The sequence below is a fragment of the Grampus griseus genome (genome assembly GCF_964374135.1).
Source record: "Grampus griseus genome assembly, chromosome: 9".
NCBI lineage: Eukaryota > Metazoa > Chordata > Mammalia > Artiodactyla > Delphinidae > Grampus > Grampus griseus.
In genome coordinates, this window is record NC_139003.1 from 33475949 (window position 1) to 33499049 (window position 23101).

Here is a 23101-nt window from a genome sequence, read left to right on the forward strand (position 1 = left end):
TAATGTTGACCAGATAATGTGGGGCCATTTAATGAGATTTTGAAAGCTGGACACAAGGATTTGAACTTAATATATGAGTTAAAGGGGAGAGGTTTAAATTTTAGGTTTTTGAGCTGGGAGAGATCAGAAGAAAGTTGTATTTTTTAAAACATGAGTTGGTTTGAGAGGAGCAGTTGGAAACTAACTGAGAGGGATGGAAGGCTACTGGAGGGAGGGACATATCTTAGGCTGAAGGCCCTGAGGATCTTGAGATACGAGGATAGGGAAGACAATTTAAACTGACTAATGATTTAAAAGAAAAAAAATGTCATAACTGGGTAATAGATTGGACCTAGTACATGGAGAGGGAAGAGGGCAAAACAGAAAAAACATATGTGGAATTTAGGTCAGATCATTTATGCTGCCCTTTACTGTATTTGGCCTGAGAGTAAATGGTTGTATGAATATTTGTACAATAATTTTGGACACAGATTTTATTTTCTCATAGGGAAACACTGATTTTAAACACTGGCAAAGCTATATTTTTCTATTATTGAAAGTTATTGTCCTCTCACAAACTAAGAATTTTATAATAAATGGGATTGAATTTTATCACTTTTTAAAAATCTATTGAGATGACCATAGAGTTTTTTTTTTCTTTTTTAACGTCATAAAATATATTTATGGGAAATCCAACTTGATTATGGTAAGTTACCTTGTTTATATTCTCTTGAATTAAAATTACTAATAATATTTTGCTTAAGATTTATAGAATGAATGAAATGGGTCTATAATATTTGTTTCTAATAATGTTTTCATATGTTTTCAGTCTCAATGAATTGGAACATATTTTCTGTTGTCTCTATTGTCTGGAAATGCTTGTACAAAATTGAGATGGTATGTTTCTTGAAAATGTGACAGTTTTGCCCATAAAACTGTCTAGTCCAGATATTTTCTTGTGTAATATGTTTAAAGCTTGTTTTGATTTCTTCAGTAATCATACGACTATTCAAGACTATTAATTACTTGTGTAGTAAGTTCTACCAAATAATACTTTTCTAGAAGTTTATGTATTTTTCCTAAGCATTCACAGTCATTGGAAAATTATTATAGGTATTCTCTGTTATTATAGGTATTATAGGTATTATAGGTATTCTCTGTTATTATCTTTTTTATTGTGGTAAAACATGTATAACATAAAATTTGCTGTTATAAACATTTTAAAGTGTACAATTCAGTGGCATAACATAGATTCACATTGTTGTGCAACCATTACTGCTATACATTCCCAGAGCTTTTTCATTCTTCCAAACAGAAACCCTGAACCCATTAAACAATAACTTCCCATTTTCCCTTACCTCTAGCCCTTAGTAACCTCTATTCTCCTTTCTTCCTGCATAAATTTGACTATTCTAGGTACCTCATGTGAGTGGAATCATACAATATTTGTCCTTTTCTATTGGCTTATTTCACTTAGCATAATGTTTTCAAGACTCATACATGTTGTAACATGTATCCGTACTTCATTACCTTTTATGGCTGAATAATATCCCATTATGTATATACCACGTTTTACTTATCCATTCATCTATTGATGGGCATTTGGATTGTTTCTACCCTTTGGCTCTTTAATGCTTCTATGGACATTGGTGCAAATATCTGTTTGAGTATCTGCTTTCAACTCTTACTGGTATATACCTAGAGGTGAGAAATTGTTGGTCATATGCTAATTTTATGTTTAACTTTTGAAGAACTGTCATACTGTTTTCCACAGTGGCTGCATCATTTCACATTCTCAGTGGCAATGAACAAGGGTAATATTTTTTCCATAGCCTCACCAACATGTTTTCCTTTCTTTTTTTTTTTTTTTTTTGCGGTACGCGGGCCTCTCACTATTGTGGCCTCTCCCTTTGCGGAGCAAAGGCTCCGGACGCGCAGGCTCAGCGGCCATGGCTCACGGGCCTAGCTCTCCGCGGCATGTGGGATCTTCCCAGACCAGGGCATGAACCCGTGTCCCCTGCATCGGCAGGCAGACTCTCAACCACTGTGCCACCAGGGAAGTCCTCCTTTCTTTTAATAATAGTCATCTTAATGAGTGTGAAGTTATAAAACATTGTGGTATTGATTTATATTTCCCTAATGACTAATGATGTTGAGTATCTTTAAATGTCCTTATTGGTCATTTGTGTATCTTTTTCAGAGAAACGTCTATTCAAGTTCTTTGCTCATTTTTTAAATTGGATTGCTTTTGTTGTTGTTTTTGTGAGTCATATGAGTTTATTTTATGTAGTCTAGATATTAATCTCTGAACAGATATGTGATTTGCAAGTAATTTCTCCCATTTTGTGAGTTGTCCTTTCACTCACTTGATAGTGTCCTTCGATGTACAAAAGTTTTAGATTTTGATGAAGTCCAATTTATCTGTTTTGGTTGTTGTTGTTGCCTGTAATTTTGCTATCATATCCAAAAAATCATCACCAAACCCAATATCATGAAGATTTTCCCTCATCTTTTCTTCTAGGAGTGTTATAGCCTTAACTCTTATGTTTAAGTCGTTGATCCATTTAGAGAAATTTTTGTTTATGGTGTGAGAATCCAACCTCACCTTCTGCATGTGGCTATCCAGTTTCTCAAGATTGTTTGTTGAAAAAACTGTCTTGGTCTTGGCACTCTTGTCAAAACTCATTTGACCATATATTTGAGGACTAATTTCTGGGCTCTCTATTCCACTCTGTATGTCTGTCTTCATGTCAGTACCACACTGTTTTGATTATTGTTGCTTTGTAGTGAGCTTTGAAATATGGAAATTTGAGTCCTCCAACTTCGTTCTCTTTGAAGATTGTTTTTGCTATTCAGGGTCCTTTGAGATTCCATATGAGTTTTAATATGGGTTTTTCTATTTCTGCAAAAACTACTGTTAGGATTTTAATAGGGTTTGGATCGCATCTGTAGATTGCTCTGGGTAGAACTGTCATCTTAACAATATTAAGTCTTCTCATCAAAAAACATGGGATATCTTTCCATTTATTTATATCTTCTTTAATTTCTTTAAGCAATGTTTTTTAGTTTTCAGTGTCTAAGTCTTTTCCTCCTTGGGTAAATTTATTACCAAATATTTTATTCTTTTTGATGTTATTGTGAATGGAATTGACTTAATATCCTTTTCAGATTGTTCTTTGTTAGTGTGTAAAGATGCAACATATTTTGCATGTTGATTTTGTATCCTGCAACTTTGAATTTAGTTATTAGCTTTCATACTTGTGTGTGTGTGTGTGTGTGTGTGTGTAGCCTCATGATTTTCTAAATATAGGATCATATCATCTGTGAACAATATCATTTTACTTACTCTTTTCCAATTTGGATGACTTTCTTTTCCATGCCTAATTGCTCTGGCTAGGACTTCCAACACTATGTTAAAAAGAAGTGGCGAAAGAAAGTGGGTGGTGTCCCAGTCTTGTTTGTTCCTGATTCTTGAGGAAAAAAACTTATAAATCTCAACTTGTACTGTGGTTATATCCTCCTTTCATTTAAGATATCATTTGTTTAGTCTTCATTCTTTTTAATCAATCTTGTAAGAGGCATGTCAAGTTTGTTAATTGAAAAAACAAAACAAAACTTGTCTTTTGCATTGTTTTGTTTTTCACTGATTTATGATCTTATATTACTATCTATTTTACTTGCTTTGGGTTTATTTGGTTATTCTAACTTCTTGAGAAATTTACTTAGTTTATCAAATTTCAAATTTTTATCTATTTTTCTCATATTTAAGGGCATAAATTTCCTTCAAAGCATTATTTTGCCATATTCCAGAAGTTTCTTTATGTGTGTTTTCAGTATCTTTCATTTATTTTTAAATTACAGTATGATTTGGTCTTTACTCTTGAGTCACTTAAGAATTTCTAAATATATAGGAAATCAAGGACTCTATGAAATGTTTGAAATTTTTTTGGGGGGAGGAGTTGGTTTTAGTATTTTTTCTGCGTACGTGATCAATATTTATGTACGTTCCATACGTACTTGGAAAACTGTGTGTCCTCTAATTTGTAGATGTAGAACTATATATATATATTAGGCCAAGACTTTACTTTTATTGTTCACATCTAGAACATTACTGATTATTTTTGTCTACTTGATTTTTCAAAAAACAGGGAGAAATGTGTTGAAATCTCCCAATATGTTGATGGATTTATTAATTTCTCCTTTTAGTTACAAACATTTTGTTTCATATTTTGAGGTTATTCTATTAGGTACAAGCCTGCTCATAATTGCTGTGCCTTTTTGGAGAATTGAATTCTTTATTATTAGATAGTGACTCTCTCTAGCCCTAATTTTTCTAATTTTAAAGCCTATTTTCCTCTGATATTAATGTAGTTCACTGGTTTCCTATGGTTATAATTTGCTGGACATATCTTTTCTCATCTTTTAACTTTCAATCTTTTGTGTCCTTTTGCAATGTAGTGGTGTCTCTTTTAAGCTACATAGATCTAAATACTGTCTTTTTAACCAAACTGTCAACCTTTTAGCTGAGGAGTTTGACCTATTTACATTAATTATTCTTATTGATATATTTTCATCTGTTCCTCTCATCTTATTTTATTATTTAAGTGAGTCCTATATTTTAATATGTTTTTCTTTAGTAATTTTTTTTAACCACTTTCACATCCATTGGCTTTTTTACTACTCCAATCCAATCATACTGATATTATCTAGACTTTAATACTGAGTCATATGGTTATACATTTCTTTTTTTTTTTTTTTTTTTTTTTGCGGTACGCGGGCCTCTCACTGTTGTGGCCTCTCCCATTGTGGAGCACAGGCTCCAGACGTGCAGGCTCAGCAGCCATGGCTCACGGGCCCAGCCACTCCGCGGCATGTGGGATCTTCCGAGACCGGGGCACGAACCTGTGTCCCCTGCATCAGCAGGTGGACTCCCAACCACTGCGACACCAGGGAAGCCCTATACATTTCATTTTATCTTTGATTTTGATTCCCTTCTTCTTTTTTAGACTACAACCACTTTACCAAGATATTTGATTATTTTTTATGACATATTTTATTATATCATATTTACTTCATCCAAAACTGTTTTCAATGTTAGTCTTTGAGAGAAAATATTCTTAAGCATTTTATACCTCTAAGAATATTTTTCGTCATGACCTCATATGTGGATGATATTTGGGCTGGATATAAAACTCTGTATTTTAAGTCCTTTTCTTTAAACATTTGAAAAATACTGATTCACTTTCTTCTTTCATCCATTTTGCTATTGAAAAATTTTATGTTAATCAGATTCTTGTTCCTTTGAGCATGATCTTCTCTTTTTCTCTTTAGGCTTTTCGATCTTTCTCTTTGTCATTGTATACTCTTAAATTTCACTATAATGTGTCTGGGTGTAGGTTTTTCTTCTTTGATATTCTATAGGCCCTTTGATTTTTAAATCAAAATAAAACAATGATAAAATAAGATGAGATAAAATAAAAGACTTTTTGGTCTTTTATTTAGTGTTAATTCTAGGAAATGCATCTCCATTATTTCTTAAAATTTTTTCTTCCTTCCAGTTTTATTTATTCTTTTCCTCTGAGAGTCCTAATACCTGTCTGTATTTTAGTTCTAATAGTTCTATCCTACATACTAATTAGATTTTCTTTCATATGCTTTGTTTCTTGGTTCTTTTCATTACCCTCCTGAGAGATTACTTTAATTTGGTAATTCCTTTATATTTATGCTGTTTCTCCATAGTTTTATTTTGTTCAAGTATTATATTTTCATGGCTCCTATTTCTGCTTCATCACTTCAGCCATTTTATGCTTTCTTGTTATTATTTTATATTATAAATTATTACAAGTTATTTTATATTATAAAGATATTACAAATATCTTTGTTTCTTTTAGAATGTACACTAGGTCAATTTTAAAAACTTGGTTTCATGTGATCTTTTACTTTTTATTTCTAAAATTTTTGCTTTTGATGTTATTTCTAACACTCCATATTGTTTAACTTTTAAAATAGTCATTTTCCTCTAACGTTTTGATATATTGACCTGTGAGCTAATTTTCTTTAGGGAATATTGGCTACTCTGAAAGGTAGCATATGTGTGGAAAGGCCAGTGCTCAGTCCACTTAAGTCTCTATGATCTTAGTAATGAGATGTGACTAAAATCTAGGGTAGAGAATCTTGGACATCAGGAACCACTGCCAATCACTTCTCACTTCAAAGCAACTTCTTAGATCAGGAGTTCACTTTTTTCTACTGGAAAGAAGAATTGTCTTGAGGAGTATGTTTTTTACCTTGTTGAAAATATTTTATAATTAATTCTTTATTAGATGTCTTTAAAATTTGTGAGTTTATTTCTAATAATCATATTTCCCATTGTTATGTCAATGATTTTGCTTTTCTGAAAAAGTAACCTGTGTTTTAATCAGAATAATAAATGCTTCTTCATAAAATATCTATCAAGTTGCCTACTACTCTATAAAATAAAGCTAAGACTTAGACCTTAATACCTAAGTAACTTATACCTTTAAAAAAAGTAATTATAATTTTGCTTTGTAAGCCTTTTCCAATGTCTATGTAATCTTTAAATTTTCACTAACACTGTACCCTTATATCTTTTAATGGAGAAAAGGCTCTTTAGATTATGTGAGATGTATTACATACTTTGAAATTGAAACCAATTGTTTAATGATATTCAAAAAGTGATTAGCTATTTACATGAAATAGAGTAGTACCTACAGCATAAAATTAAATAGGATATTAATCATTGTGCTTCAGGGCATAAATTGACAATAACCAAGGTCAAGAGAGGATGTAATATACCCACAGTTAAGCAGGATTAGATTCATTTTCAGAATTCCAGACCCACTTCTAAGGAAAAATGCATTGGGTACAGTCTGATGAGGTAATATGGACCCAGTGAGATGCTATAGTTAGGAATCTATCACTTTATTGTTGCAGTGTATATGTAATATGGCTCCTTTTCTTCTCAAACATTTCTGCTATTTGCCACTGCTGCATTGAAATCCATCAGAATTCAAACTCTTCAGAGAAAAGTGCCCTTTTCCTAGTTCTTTCCCCCTTCCTTCTCCCTCACTCCCTGTCTTTTTGTTCAGCATGTCCATTATGTTTCTTAAAGGCACAGTGGAAATGAACAATTCAGGTTGGTGATGCCCCAGCTTATAACCAACAGGGTTTTCAAAAAAAGATTTTGGAAACTTTTAAATTTTACCAATATAACTAAATGACTCACATGTTAGGGAAATATCTGCCTTTAGGACTTCTTCCTAATTGTGTTGTACTGATACTAATACTCATCATCTATCCAATTTGGTCAACTTTGTCCCTGTCCCTACTTTTCAGTTGAGGAAATTGAGAGGGAATAAATATCCCACTTAAGGCGCTCCCTTCTAAGGTCCCAGAAGCAAAAATACATTTTAAAACAATGAATTTATATAAAATAAAGATGAGGAGTCCAAATAAAGTAAATAATGAGAAGAACCAATATATGAAAACATACATCAGAATACCATATGCAATCTATAATGTCTTTATTGATATGCACATACACTTAAATATTAGCCTGATTTCCACTGTATTTTCAATGATTTTTTTCCCTCAGAAATATACAATATTATTATATAGTTTAATAGATTATTATGTCAGAAACTAATTTTGGTCTTTCTTCACATTTATTTTCAGTCTGATTTTATAAGTATTAAAAAATTTCCCTCAGTTTGAACTGGAGTTTTACAAAAAGTGGGAATAAGATGTTAGAGTCTCCATAATAATCTGGTTATAGCTTTGCTTGGTTACTTGTATTATTTTTAGTTCTTTAGGAAATTAAAAAGATACTGCTTATTCAGCTCTTGGTTGACTTCCCAGAAATGAAATAAAGATACTTAGAATGGAAATATTTTAAACATTCAAATCATATATTTTAAATGTAGCTTGTTCTGGAATAATGAATATTAACTTGAGTTACAAATATTATTTAAATTTTTTTCTTGGGAGATCAAATCAATAAGCACATTTTAACTAACAAATTGGTACGATTTTAAATTGTGTATAAAGTATCTTAGCTTTCTGAAAAATTGTTCCCAAGAAGCACTTTAAGAATTGCAGTGTTGCTATAATTAGACATACCCTATATCCACTAGAGGTAAAAGCAGTTTTAGACTACTTTTGGTTACCAGCTAGGATATTTATAATAATCTAGAACATTAGGTGTACATTGAGAAAAGTATGCCTTCCAGGAAGGAAAGAAAGTTTTTCACTTAATTAACAGTGTAGAACACCTCTTGACTGTGAGTTGCTGGTAGCACTGATGGTATTAAGAAGGCTTCCAAAATGTTCAACCATTATACCTAATTTATGATATGCAATGAACTTTCCAGCTTTGCTAATATGTATATTGATTTTTGTCAAAAATGATATTTTCAATCTTTTTCATTTATAACCAGGTAATGTGCTGGATCAAATTCCCATAACTTTGTAAATATTAATCAAAATTTTTCTTCGTGAGTGAACTAATTTCTCCTTTTGCTTAAATACAAATAGCTTTTTTCAACATAACTTATCCATAAGCATGCCACAATGATTTTACAAAGTTAAGGCATACTCACTTTTGTTTAAAATTAAAATGCTATATATTACAAATTACTATTAATAAAGTGGTAAATTTAAAATGAACATCTAAATACTTTGTCAATATCCAACGAAGATTTGATTGATCTTTTCTTCCTTTTTCCTCTAAAGCTTTCTGGAAGTATTTTGGATGTGTATAGTGGTGAGCAGGGAATTTCACCAGTTAATATGGGCCTTACAAGTGCTTCTTGTCCAAGTAGTCTACCAATGAAAAGAGAAATTACAGGTAACATTGCTTTTGTAGTTTTATCCTTTTTAAAAATCAACTACATAAGACGTGAGTGACATATATTTCCAAGCTAAAGAGGATTTTAAAAATATTATTAAAATAGTTAGTTAAAATGGAAGACATTTAGAGAGTAAATCTATCTTTTTTTCCTCTATGACAACCAAACAGCAAGTTAGCATAACTTACAGTTCAATTGAATTAATTAATTATTTTAGGAATTGGGTGAATGTACACATAACTTCTATTCATATGTATATGACAGTTTGACTAAGTTCTTCACTTAACACAGGTTCATTTTGATATTGAATAGATGCAATTTATTAACATGATTGCAAAAGAACAGATTAATAGATTAAGGAAAATTAGATTTTCCCCTTTTTAGCTTGTTTTATGGATTTCATGATTCACATTTAATTTTCTCATGTGGGTAAAAAACCCTCAGTTTTCAATAGTAAATCTCAAAATTGTTACAACTCAAAGGAATTATAGGGGCACTGTCAAGTTCCTCCAATATGTTGATGTGGGAATCAAGAGTCAGAGGAGTTATTTTCCCAAAGTCATACAGCTGATTAGAAGCAGAAGTGGATCAAAATAAGGATTTCATGGCTTACCAGACCAGTGTTAGTTTCTCCATAAGAATAAAATAAAACTCAGTCGAAATTTCTATAACAAATTTTTAGTTTGGAGCTCAAACACTGATCTTTAAATATTTTTATACAGTTAATATAAACATTTTTAATAAATGCAATATACCCATTCTTGGAGTCTAACCAATAACTCAAAAATATCTATGCATTCAAATTATTTAGACTAAAATTAATGAATGTAGCCTTAACTAAATTTAAATAAATGTATTTTAAAACTAGAATAATTCAAAGAACATTGTATTAATTATCTATTGCTATATAACAAATTACTCAAAATTTAACAGCTTGAAATAATAAACATTTATTATCTCATACAATCCCTATGGTTCGGAAATTCCGGGGGTGACCTGTAAAACTGGTTTTGGCTCAGAGTCTCTCATAAGGTTGCAGTCAAGATGTTGGCCAGAGGTACAGACATTTGCCACTTGACGGGCTAGAGGATGCACTCCCAAGGTGGTTCACTCACAGGTCTTCCAAGTCGGTGCTGCTTGTTGGCAAGTGGCCTTGGTTCTTTACCACATTGACCTCTCCACAGGACTGCTGAGGTGTCCACATGACATGACAACTAGCAATTCAAGGGACACCAAAGTGGGAAGCTGAAAATGTCTTTTATGGTGTAGTCTGGGAAGCCACACTAATCATTCCCACAAAATTCTGTTGGTTTCACGGGTCAGCTTTATTCAGTGTGGAAGGGCACTAACAAAGGTGTGAATATCATGAGTGAGAATCATCGTGGGCCATATTGGAGACTGACTATCACAAATGCTCACAAGTACATAGCACATGAAGTGTCACTTACTGAAAGTATGGAGTTGTCCAATAGGAATATCTGAGAAATGTAGTTAGTTCCAATTCTTGGGATGTAGAAATCATAATTTTTTATAAAAAATTAAGGTTGTAATAATTTTGAATAATCTTAAAATTCTGAGAACAATACTAATAAAAATGATTAAGCAGTTTAATATTTTCTGTGTGCTGTACCCATTTTAATCATCACAGTGATTATCAGGTAAGTATTATATTATATCAGTTTTACAGATAAGAAGCCTGAGACACAGAGAACTTAGGTAACAGTTCACAAGGCTATTAAATGGAGGGCCAGAATACAAATCCAGGTTTTACTGCTCAAAGCCCATAGGTTTTGTCACTGCCTTCTTACTAAAGAGCACTCTGTTCCAAATTTCTGAATATTTGCAAAAAATATGTATATATATTTTACCACTTGGAGCAAGTAATATTGTATTTTCACTAGTATTTCTGAATTATGTTGACTGGAAGGATTGTAAGGTAAAAATAAGGACTGTTTCAATTGTCTTCCTTTCGATCAGAAACTGATACTCGAGCTTTGGCAAAAGAGAGACAAAAAAAGGACAACCACAACCTCAGTGAGTATATTTTCCTTTTTTCGAAACAAAATTAATTAGTGCAAGAGGAAATGCAGAATTTAAAATGTGTGATGTTTTATTGTTGCCCCATAAATATTTTGAGGTCAGATGACCAGAAGTGTACATGCTCACTGGTAGAGCTATGTTGGGAAATTAAAACAATGCGAACTCTCAGAAAAACTAGACATTTTTATGCAGTTCAGCATCTCAAGTTCTCTCCTTGATCATTCTCTCTCTCTCTCTCTCTCTCTCTCTCTCTCTCTCTCTCTCTCTCTCAGGCTGCATGTGAGCATTGAGTTATGTCTGAACTCAGTTGTGACTCATGACTCCAAGGTTTAAAGAGATAAAAGTGACTTTAGAAAATATACACCATTTAAATAGCAAGAAATGTGACTCCAGGTTCTTATCTTTCTGTGTCAATCTGCTCCTCCCTTCCTAATGATAAGGCCTCTTACACCTTCCTGGGGGTCAATTTGACTCTGATAATGGGTCACATGAGATGGGTAAATGCAGTCCAGGGAAGTTGTTGAGGGGCAAGTTGAGTTTTAGAGTGCTTTGTCATGTCTCAAATGCTTAACTGTCTTAAGTGAGCTTGACTAATTGGGTGTGAAGCTTTTTTGTTCTCGGAGCCAAATCAAAAAATGAGAAAAAAATAGAATAGAATAAAATTAAATAAAAACTTTAAAGCCCTAAAACAAACCAGGAATTTCCTTACATGTGGTTAGTTGAAATTGATTCTACATGTACCTGTGAAACCTGCATATATCTGTTCATCAAGCATCTGCCTACGTCACAGAGTAGGTTGACTGTGTGACTGAGGAGAGGGCTGACCTGTGGTTATAACGGTCCTTAGAGTAATTGTGGAGAGGGAAATGATTTGATTCTGATCACTTAGTGGCAGAGCAGATAAGTGTTGGTGCAGTTTATGAGACAAGTAGAACCTGAAAGACAGAGCTAGTTGTTGCCAGAAGGAATTAATGATACATCGAGGAGATAAAGGCTTCTCTCTTAGTTTTAAGCCTGCTAACTATTACCTTCCTTGCTCCTTTCTTCTCTCCTCTATGTTTGCACTTTAAATAACAGGTCACTTAATGTAAAGTATGATAGGTGCCTGGTATGACCATTATCAAAGAGTTTTCTAATTTGGATTCTCTTACTTAGGGATCTTCCTTTTTGGAGATATCAATGTTACAAAAAATTAATATCACATTTTAAATATGAATCTAGGATATCCCTTAACATTTGTGAGGATCATGGCTGGAGGACAAATAAAGTCCCACTTACCAGATGTCTAAATACTTAAAAGCTATAACTCAAGCTAGAAATGCTAAATTAAGTATGTTCTATCCTTCCTAAAGATTGGAAGGCCAGGTGTGAAATAACAATTCTCAGATCCTTGGAATTCTGAGTAGGAATATCAGGGTGGGGCAATGCCAGCCTTTAGCCAGCAGCCCATCTCACTTCTCTGTCTACCCCCTAGAGGCCACTTGCATTTCTATGCTGCAAGTGGCCTCAAACACGAGTGGGAACCCCTCATTCTGTATATTCAAGTTCTATACATATCTCTGCAAACAGTTGCCCCTTGTCTGCATCTTGGGACTAGGGTAAGCACCTTGGTGTCCTGATCCTCCTTCAAGAGGATGGACCTGGGAAGCAGCCTGAACAGGCTCAGGGTGTTTGGGAAGATATTCCTGTTGCAAATTAGCCGGAATATAGTTTAGAAGGGGGATCCCTTTGTCCTGTGGCTGCCTTGCTCAGTGTGGATGGGTGTGGTAAGAAAAGGCAAAGGGGGCTCCTCATCAGTATGGGGTCTGAGAAGAGAGGCCCCTTTTGCTTGGATCTAAGGACAGGAATGAGTGAATATATCAAAAACTTGGTGACGAGTGAAATCACGTGTAGCATGAAATAGTTTAGTAATTTCTTAAAACTTGACTCCTTTACAGACAACTAGTACTGGAGATGAAAACATTGAGGAACGAAACTTCTCATCATAATTAGCCATTAAAAGTTTTACTGGGCACAATCTAAGAAGAGCTGGGTAGGAATTTCTGATATTTTACGTAAGGTGCATCTAAATAATAGATTTTGATAAAACATTATAGGACTAAACCAGTCTCCTATTTTGAGATAAAACTGTGAACATCCTTCCTAGCTGCTCTTCATCTTATATTTAAAAGTCTGTTTTATAATATAGGAGTGAATATGTGTGAACATAGACTTACTAATAAATTCTCACTGTAAAATATAAATGTATTTCTATCAGCATTATCTTTGTTTATTTTCTTTTCAGTTTTTTATATGGTGTCAGTTTTTTGAATCACATGCATAGGAAAACAGGATTGGTAAAGAGGGAAAATAAACTCTCCCAAGAATCAATTATATCCTAATTTCAGAGGAATCCCAATGTATTATTTTTGAAGGTCAAGTTCATTCATGGTAAATTGCTTTGTAGAGTAGGTTCACCAAGACAATTGATATATTTTTGATGACTTTCCTTGTTTCTAGTAGCAGATCTTATTTTTGAAGCACGTATGGTTTAATGTTTTTGACATAGTTTTCTTCTTCTTCATGACATTTTACTTCCTTCGTTTCCCTAAAAAGCTTTAAAAATGTTATCTACTTAAACAATATTATGCATAAGTTGTGGTTCCTGATACTGGAAATATAGAGCACTGGGAATATAGGACTACTCTGTGCTCTGTAAGACTGCTCTTAGGTAAGGGTCAATATAGAAAACTCTACTTATTTGTATATTTGACATTTATTGAACATTTACTAGATGCACAAAATTTCTATAAGCAATGGATGCATAGAAATGCAAACAGAGAAAACAGTCTCTGAATAAAAACCTACATCAGTAGTTCTCAAAGTGTGAGCCCTAGACGAGCAGCGTCGGCATCACCTGGGAACTTGTTAGAAATGCAAATTCTTGGGCCCAACCCAATCCTACTAAAATCAGAATCTCTAGGTGCGGGGTACAAATTTATTTTAACTATCCCTCCAGGTGTGTCTGATGCATGCCAGAGTTTAAGAATCACTGCTCTATGTATTATTGAAAGTTGTTAATTAGAAAACTATATTTATAGTCTAATCAACGTACATTTATTTAGCACCTTTTACATGCCAAGGCCGCTGGAGATACAAAAGAAATGGTCCCTGCCCTCAAAGAGGTCATAGTCTATTTGGGCACACATACCTACCATGTAGCAAACTTTGTGTTAGCCTTTCAGTGGCGTGTATGAGAAAGGAGAGTGTATAAATATATATATATATCAGTATGAGTGAATATTATTGCATTTCAAAGAATGATAAAAATGTTGTTTTTGAGAGAAAATGTTTTAAAATAATTGTGAATAATAGACTCACAATTCTAATATTGTTATTTTTACTTTTAGAATAAAATGTGTTTGAATTTTTTTATTTTTGAGAAGTACCCTTTTCACTAAATGAAACTTTTTTGCTCATTGTTTTTCCAAGATTGTTAAGAAAGTTTACAGCTGACCAAAAATGAATTATGCTTTAATGAGAATAATCAATAATATTTCTTTTTTAATAGTTGAAAGAAGAAGAAGGTATAATATTAATTACCGAATCAAGGAGCTTGGCACTCTTATTCCAAAGTCTAATGATCCGTGAGTTCACCAATCATTTATTAATAATGTTATGGTTTCAATCCCCCCCCCCAAAAAATGGGTGGGAGAGAGAGGGGGAGGGGAGAACCAAAGACTAGGAAACTAACCAGCTGTGGTAAAGATAAGGCTACTGCTGGTCTCATTTTTTAATATCTATTCAAGGCTGATAGTTATCAAGCATCAACGTTGTTACTAACACTTGTCCTATTGAGCTATAGGAAATAAGTAAATTATTTCTTCTCAGTATTTAGTGGATTTTTCTGTATGGCACCAATATTTGCAAATTTAGTGGTAGTACCAAATGCTTTCATGATACTGACTGGCATCCTCAATTTATGATTATAGCACTCCTTCCAATTTAAGATTTATGTGTACGTGAAAATTGGAATGTTGAATTTTCAGAGGTTCCAAAATTCTGGCGATATGCAAGCAGAAAAAATAGAATTGTAAAAACAGGCTGATTGATGCCAGTCAATAATCGGTTATTGCAATTAAATTTTCAGCTAGGTTATGGTGTCATACAGTCACAAAGTCAGTTAAACAAGATGTTTGAGGTTGTAAATTTCAAGAAATAGTTGATAAAACAAAATGTCAATTTAGCATGTTAAGTGTTTCTCTAAAAACATGAAAACATTGTAGCATTAATAATGACTAGAAAAAAATGTTTTGTTCAGACTGAGAACTGGACTCTCCAGACACTGGCAAAAATCCATTATTCAGAAATGATGATGTTTGATAAAGTGATATTTGTGAAATTTGAAAGTATTCTTTCCCTAAATGTAAATGTGCTAGTTCACTTGGACAATTCATCCATTTATAATAGAAGGGAATGCCATATTTATTCTTATGGGCATAGTAGATAGTGAAGGCATCTCCAGTAGAATGGCAGAAAGAGCACTGGACAGAAAGTCTGAAGAGCTCAATCTTGGTGTAGGTCCTACCATAATTTTTCAAATCTTTTGAAGTCTCTAAGCATGCAACTCTTTCTGTTAGCAGAAGGGAACATCCATTTTCCAGATAAGACTTTTTTTAACACTTAAAATATGAATGCACATTTATTCACCAAACATTTGATGTAAGACCAAGACCTTTTAGTTTGAGTGTGTTTCAATATTTCTTTCGTACATAAACTGCACAAAAGTGTATAGTCTATTTCAATTTCTTAAAGATAAAACAAAAACCTACGGGCCAACCACCTAAGTATAGATGGATATTTTTTTAATGTTTGCACTCTAATTTCTTACAGCATATTTTTTAGCAACCTATCTCTACCTACATTTTACTTCAGCTTTTCCAAAGCTTTTAATATACTTTTCCTAAGAACAATAGCTATCTTTATAAATGCTTTTTCTTCTTTTGTATTCGTATTTCATTAGTTAACATACATATAATTTAATTATACTATCACAATAATAAGTACAATGGGCATTCATTTAACAGCCTGTCAGTAAGTACATGTCACCACAAGGATAACAGAAGTACCTGGGTGTCTCAGAAGGTAGCCTAGTGTCTACTTTGTTCTGTCAACAGTCAGTGAGTATCACAAAGGGAATGGAGAACATTAATTACTCCTGAAAGTGATTAGATAAGGTCAGTTAAGAGAGCTTCCCTTGTAACCGGTAGAGCTAACCCACAGTGCCAGGCCCAGGTTATATGCAGAAAACAGATGAGACTCTAAAATTGGACTCTGAAGCCTGACTGAACATCTTTAGATGTCACCATGCCTGTAAAGCACCAACTATATGGCTGGGTTTTTATAAAAATAAAATCAAGTAATATGTATGAGAATATCTTAAAAATTATAAAGCTTGTGTGAGGGATAATTATTACTCTACATTTTTATAGAAGCTTTGGTTGTAAAATGGCTCCTTTCTGGTTCTAATTCATTGTCCAGAACAGGGGATGGAAAACTTTTCCTCTAAAGGGCCAGATAGTAATTATTTCAAGCTTTGTGAGCATAAAGTCTCTCAAAATTATTCAACTCTACCATTGTAGCATGAAAGCAGACATAGACAATATATATATGAAAGAGCATGACTGCATCCAATGAAACTTTATTGACAAAAACAGGTTGCAGGCTATAGTTTGTCTACCCCTGATCTAGAATATGGAAAATCAATTTATCACAGAATCACATCTGAAAGGGACCATAATTGGGAAAGCTTCATTTTAAGTATTCTTAAGGGACTTTCTCTTCTTTGTGGATTTCAGAAAGAGGAATTATTAATTGTTTTAATTCTATTATATGTAGGCACTGAAAACATCAGAGTATTACATATTACACGTTAGAAGGATAGTAATACCACATGAATCCTTTGTTGCTGTTATAAGTACAAAGAGCGCACTGGGTCACAATAGAAAACACATTTCTTATGGCAGATGCATTTGAAAAAGTGAGAAAGCCACAGATTTGCAGATACAGCACTGAACTGAGAGAGGAGACCTAGGACTCATCTTCTAAACACCGCATGCTCTTGGGCAAGTAGCAGGAACTCTGAAGCTTTGGTTATAAAAAGGCTCTGAGGACCTTTCCAGCTCATGGCTAGAATAAACTTACGGTTTGGCTTAGCAAATGAAAGCTAATACCTGAAAGCATTTTGAATTCTATGAAGTTGCCATTTTTGTGTATGAAAAACATTCAGAAATTTGTACTTCTTTCTTCTTTGCTGGGTCAAAATAGTATGGTCAGAAGGGAAAAAATATAGTAAAGAGCTATCGTTGAGGTATATATGTTGAGAAAATGAAATGAAAAGCACACAGTCTCTTAACTGTCAGTGAAAAATAAAACCAAACAAAACTAGCAAATACAAAAAGTGAAGCATTTCTACAGACGTGTGGTAGTGATTTACTTCATATGTGTTTTTAATCATATTTACAAAAAAATCATATTTGTAGATATAAAAATGCCAACAGAGCATGAATTATTCTAGTTGTGCTATCAAATTATTCTTTTCTTTCTACTTTTTTATATATAAAATTAAGGTATTTTTGTATTGATTTTTTTATCTTCTACAGTCAGAACTTTCTCTGGCCTTTGTGTAAGAATGGCAGTTGAGGTAGTAAGTGAGACCTAACAAGACTTTCTAAATCAGAAGTTATAAAATGTTGATCAAAGCAAGAAGAATCAGACGTGTCTTGGTGTTTTCTTGCTTTTTTATTTTTTTAATGTTTCTAAGTGAATGGGCACTCCTAAGATGACAACAGATTGTACATTTTCCATAGTTTTGCCTCGCAGCATTCTTACTCCAACTTACATATTTCTGTTACCTGCTTTAGCCCTATATACATTCAAGCTTTTAACTTTCTCAACGATGTAAGTTCTTCAAAGAAAATTATTTTGTAGAAAATGAAAAGCCAGTATCAACATTCACTCCTTAGGTATGTCTTTGTATGTGTTAGTGTTTATAGTATAATGTCATATATAATGTTTTTTAATGCCTAACTGCATGAAATTATCTTGGGAGAGAGGTAAACATCTCTTTAATATATTTGGAAAACTTGAAATATTTTCAGAAGCAACCTCATATATTAAAATGGCTTTAAATAGAGTGAACTTTTAAACATTTAGTGAAATGACATCAAGTAGATATTGTAGCAAAACCCATTGTGTGTTTTCTACCACAACTTTTTTTTTAACATCTTTATTGGAGTATAATTGCTCTACAATGGTGTGTTAGTTTCTGTTTTATAACAAAGTGAATCAGCCATACATATATATATATCCCCATATCTCCTCCCTCTTGCGTCTCCCTCCCACCCTCGCTATCCCACCCCTCTAGGTGGTCACAAAGCACTGAGCTGATCTCCCTGTGCTATGTGGCTGCTTCCCACTAGCTATCAGTTTTACATTTGGTAGTGTATATATGTCCATGCCACTCTCTCACTTCGCCCCGGCTTACCCTTCCCCCTCCCCGTGTCCTCAAGTCCATTCTCTATGTCTGCATCTTTATTCCTGTCCTGGCCAAGGTTCTTCAGAACCATTTTTTTTTTTTTTAGATTCCATATATATGTGTTAGCATATCGTATTTGTTTTTCTTTTTCTGACTGACTTCATTCTGTATGAGAAAGACCATATTTCAAAAAGAGTCATGTACCACAATGTTCATTGCAGCTCTATTTACAATAGCCAGGACATGGAAGCAACCTAAGTGTCCATCGACAGATGAATGGATACAGAAGATGTGGGACATATATACAATGGAATATTACTCAGCCATAAAAAGAAATGAAATTGAGTTATTTGTAGTAAGGTGGATGGATCTACCACAACTTTGAAGGTTTATTTTAGATCTAAATAAACAGTACCTTAAACTTCAAAGTTGACTAGGGTTATTGTTTTCATCCTATTCCTTCTGTCCTTCAAGTTTTTCTTCCCATGAGAAGAAATAAAACAAAATTAGGGCCTTTAGGCTCCTGTTACTGCTTAGAGTTTTAACTCAGGAGTTCACTACACTTTTCAGTGACAGATAACTTCTTGGTTTAATGACAAAAGTAGCCTCTTTTCCCCCTACCCTTCCCACCACTAGATAATTCACTGTGCTTGGAAAGATATCAACAGCAGTAGTGGCCCCAGAGAACTGACAAAGCATTTTCAAGCTTGAGACAGATGTGGCAATGGTTTGGTGCTTTTCAGTAGAAGATGGCTTATTCCAGCATTCTCACCTAATAAGCATTTTCACCTGTGGTAGAATAATATATCTTCCTTTAATTTGTTACAGCTAATGAATTGTCGTCTAACCTGAACTTCCAATGAGGCACATGCCAGTCAGGTTTTTCATAAACTACATTTTCCCATTTCTGAACATTTAATAAATACATATTAAGTTCCATGTATTTCATGTAGATCACGTAAACCAAAAATACATGCAGTGTAATGTCTTTTAAAATTTTCCCTACAAGTTTACTTTCTGTTGTATTAAAAGAAATCTCATGATTCTAAATGGAAAATTCATCCAGATTTTTCAACAGCTCTAACTTTTAGCAATCAGTTTGGCCCTATTCTCCATACATATTATGAATTGTCAGATAGTAGTAAATATATTGATGTATGTTTTTAGATATTAAACTCAGTAGCCTGTTCTGTAGTTCCAAATTTATCATCTCTCCTGTCTAACAATAAGTTTTAATAAAATATTTTTTCTATGCTACAGTCTTAAGATTATTGGCAATGTTCAACTGTATTTACTTATTGTACACTTACTTAAAAATAGATAACCAGCTTTTTAAAAAAAAATGTTGATGCTTTTTGTGTAGAAAAATTTGCCTAATGATTCTAGAAAGTTTTGCTCTATTGCATAAAGTGATGTTGCCAAACTCCAATTTGTTTCACAATTACTCAGGATCACCATTCAGGAGGGACTTTATTTTTCTTTTCCTAGAAGCATAAAAGCAACCTTATAGAAAGTAGGTTAAAAGATTGGTGCATTTGAAATGATCTTAAAAAATGTAGGCTTAAGTCCTCAGTAATGTACATTTCCTCGTTCATTAATGCAGAAATACCGCACATAGATTTTAATCTCAGAGTTAATAATAAAAGCAATTTTCACTAAAAATATAAAAACTGTAATGGTAGAATCATGATATTGCATTTAGCTCTCCCACAAAAAGTCACTTTATTACTTTCTTTTGACACTTATTTTCATTCTGGGATTAATTTTACTATATAAGGGCTTCTTAACTATTCTATTAAAATTTCTATTCAGAAGCAATAATATCTAAGAGTGAATAATAGTCATGTAAATCATTATTTCATATTAATGTGAAAGATTTTGTAAGTTCTTATGAATTCTGCTGACATGCACAATTGTGAAAAGGTTATCTCTCCTTTCTACAGTGATATGCGCTGGAACAAAGGAACCATTCTAAAAGCATCAGTGGAGTACATCAAGTGGCTACAAAAAGAACAACAGAGAGCTCGAGAATTAGAACACAGACAGAAGAAATTAGAGCAGGCTAACAGGCGCCTTCTACTCCGGATTCAGGTTTTTATAAGAACGTTGCCATGAACCATGTAGCTTACATATGACTTATCCATCATCAGTTTTATTCATTGGTCTCATTTATTTTTTTCTCATTAACAATTATTTTTTCTTCCCAAGGATAATTTTATTGCCTTTTAGAAGTTCATGAATTAGATTGATTCAATTAGGTTTTGATTAGAAATCTAGGATCAAGTTGGCTTTAAAAGTATATAATGAATGACGACAACTAATTGCAAAAATGCAGAAAATAGAATCAATTTTATAAACACACAAATATTATCCCAGTCAAAAAATAATAATAAGCAGAACCTTTGTTTCTCTGGATAATATTGGACATTAAGTTCTCCTCTCCCCCTTTTATTTCTATAGTAACATTGCTATGGATTTCATTGCCTTAAGGCATATTATGCCAGTTTATATTGTTACTCCTCATCTGTTCATGTGACACAAAATCTCAGAATATAGGTTTTCATAAGCCTCAAGCTTTTTTCTTTAATATGTGAGCAGGCTTACTGCCAGGTAAAACACTCCTGTTTCCATGAAATGGACCTATAGAGAGAAATTAATCAGGAAGAATGACTGGAAGATTTCCACTATCTCCAAATAGTTGTACTGTAGCCTGAGCCACTATGGGACCATTATATGTCATGTATTCCTTTAACGAACAATCTGAGTAGTTTTTAAAACTCTGAGTATTTTCCTCAGGGTTATTTTTCAGGCATTAGAAATATACCACACTCTGTTATTTGCAAAGAATATTTATAATATGTATTAGTCTTCATTTTGAGTGCTTGTTAATATTTTAAATCTATTTGTGGCTTATTCTATAGAATTGAGTTTACTTTCAAAGTCGTTATTTAATTATTCTTGTTTGAAATTGCAGGAACTAGAAATACAGGCTCGTGCTCATGGTCTGCCAACCCTGGCTTCACTTGGCACAGTTGATTTAGGTGCTCACATCACCAAACAACAGGCCCATCTTGAGCAGAATTCAGTAGACTATTGCCAACAATTGGTTCTGTCTCAGGGGACAAGCCCTGAGCTCTGTGATCAAGCTATGGCCTTCTCTGATCCTTTGTCACACTTCACAGATTTATCATTTAGTGCGGCTTTGAAGGAGGAACAAAGATTGGATGACATGCTACTGGATGACACAATATCTCCATTTGGAACAGATCCTCTGCTATCTGCCACTTCCCCTGCAGTTTCCAAAGAGAGCAGTAGGAGAAGTAGCTTTAGCTCAGATGATGGTGATGACTTATAAGAAATAAACAGGCTCAATTCATCAACTGGGAATCAATTCTATGCTGGTGCTATGCAATGAAGTTCTGTGTTTCATATATTGCTTTGGCTCAATTTTTCTGAAAGGAATATATTGTTCATGAAAAACTGATTGGTTAGAAACAACAGAATTCACAGGAAGAAGAAGCACAGTGTCGAAGGATTATTAAGAGCAAAAAAGACTTTTTTTTCTCTTTGACTACTGAGTCCAAATCTACTTAAATTTTGTTTTCCTGGAAAGAGGCACAACATAAGAAAAAGCTCTCTACTGATATTTTAAAAGTAGTGACTCGGTGGTGTACTATTGGAACTAACAGACTGCAAAGAATAGACCTTCTGAAATATACATTTTCTTACTTCCGTCTCCTTCCTATTCAGCTCTGACAATGTTAATTTTCAAGAATCAAGATCGACAGATCTGGTTGTTCATTGCCTTTTTTCCACTGTCTGGGGGATAGTTGTCTAAAGTTCAAGCCTTATAGGGGAACTAATTAAAAAATAGATTATCTACCACTTATAATTGAAAAGTGAATCTACAATAAACATTAGAATTTTCCACAATAAAATACAGAAAATTTATAAAAACTTAGGATTCTAAAATTAGACTCTAATTCCCTTGGTCAGTTCAATCACACTAACTCTAAAAGCATCTTTGCATATTTATGGAGACATGCTCAGTTCAGAAAAAGAACACATTGAATGCTGTCCTCAAGAATACTGGCTAGAATTGTTATTGCTTCACACAAGCATACCCACCACCCTCCCAAACAGGTACACAATGCAGATAATACATGTTCTTTTTTTCCCCCTTCATTCTTCTGATTTTCTAATCAGCATCTGAAATTACACTCCAAATCCTTTTTACTTTGTCAAGAAGAGATATTGGATAATCAGTTTCAGCAAATAAAATATCGAAAGCCCCCCTACTAGGACAATTTGTTAATTTGTTAAATAAAACTTATCACTGTTTCCAAAATTGGATTTAAATTAATTAGTTGATATAATTTTGCTCCAAATTGATGAAATACTGAAAACTGGATTGCCAACTGACAAAATAATTAGTAAAACAAAAAATCTTTCTTATTACATTCAGCTCTGAGCAGAGGATAAAGTTCTATTCCTGTGAGTACTTAGAGTACCCTACGATCTCTCTTAGCCTTGTTAGCATTTATTATTTATATCTATGGTGCTTCACTCAAATTATTCTCTCTTGAGCTTCTTCAAAGCATTGGGAATTGACTTACCAAGGATATTACTCTGTGCTAGACCTGCATGAATGATCATCTGATCAATGAGTATTTATGGAGGGATACTCAAAACTGCAGTA

At 33.4% G+C, this 23101-nt stretch overlaps 1 protein-coding gene across 3 annotated transcripts in view; it reads left to right on the top strand.

Moving 5' to 3' along the window:
- TFEC (transcription factor EC) overlaps positions 1-22251 on the top strand; it is a gene marked incomplete at its 5' end in the record, with an annotated part of 76506 nt that extends 54255 nt beyond the window's left edge. For all 3 annotated transcript variants that reach the window (XM_082661575.1, XM_082661574.1, XM_082661576.1), the window contains 5 exons: positions 8731-8845; positions 10824-10880; positions 14437-14512; positions 20346-20493; positions 21377-22251. In XM_082661575.1, the coding sequence (XP_082517701.1) occupies positions 8731-8845; positions 10824-10880; positions 14437-14512; positions 20346-20493; positions 21377-21757 (777 nt within the window). In that variant the 3' untranslated portion in view covers positions 21758-22251. The remainder of the gene's footprint in view (positions 1-8730; positions 8846-10823; positions 10881-14436; positions 14513-20345; positions 20494-21376) is intronic.
- Between the last annotated feature and the right edge of the window lie 850 nt (positions 22252-23101).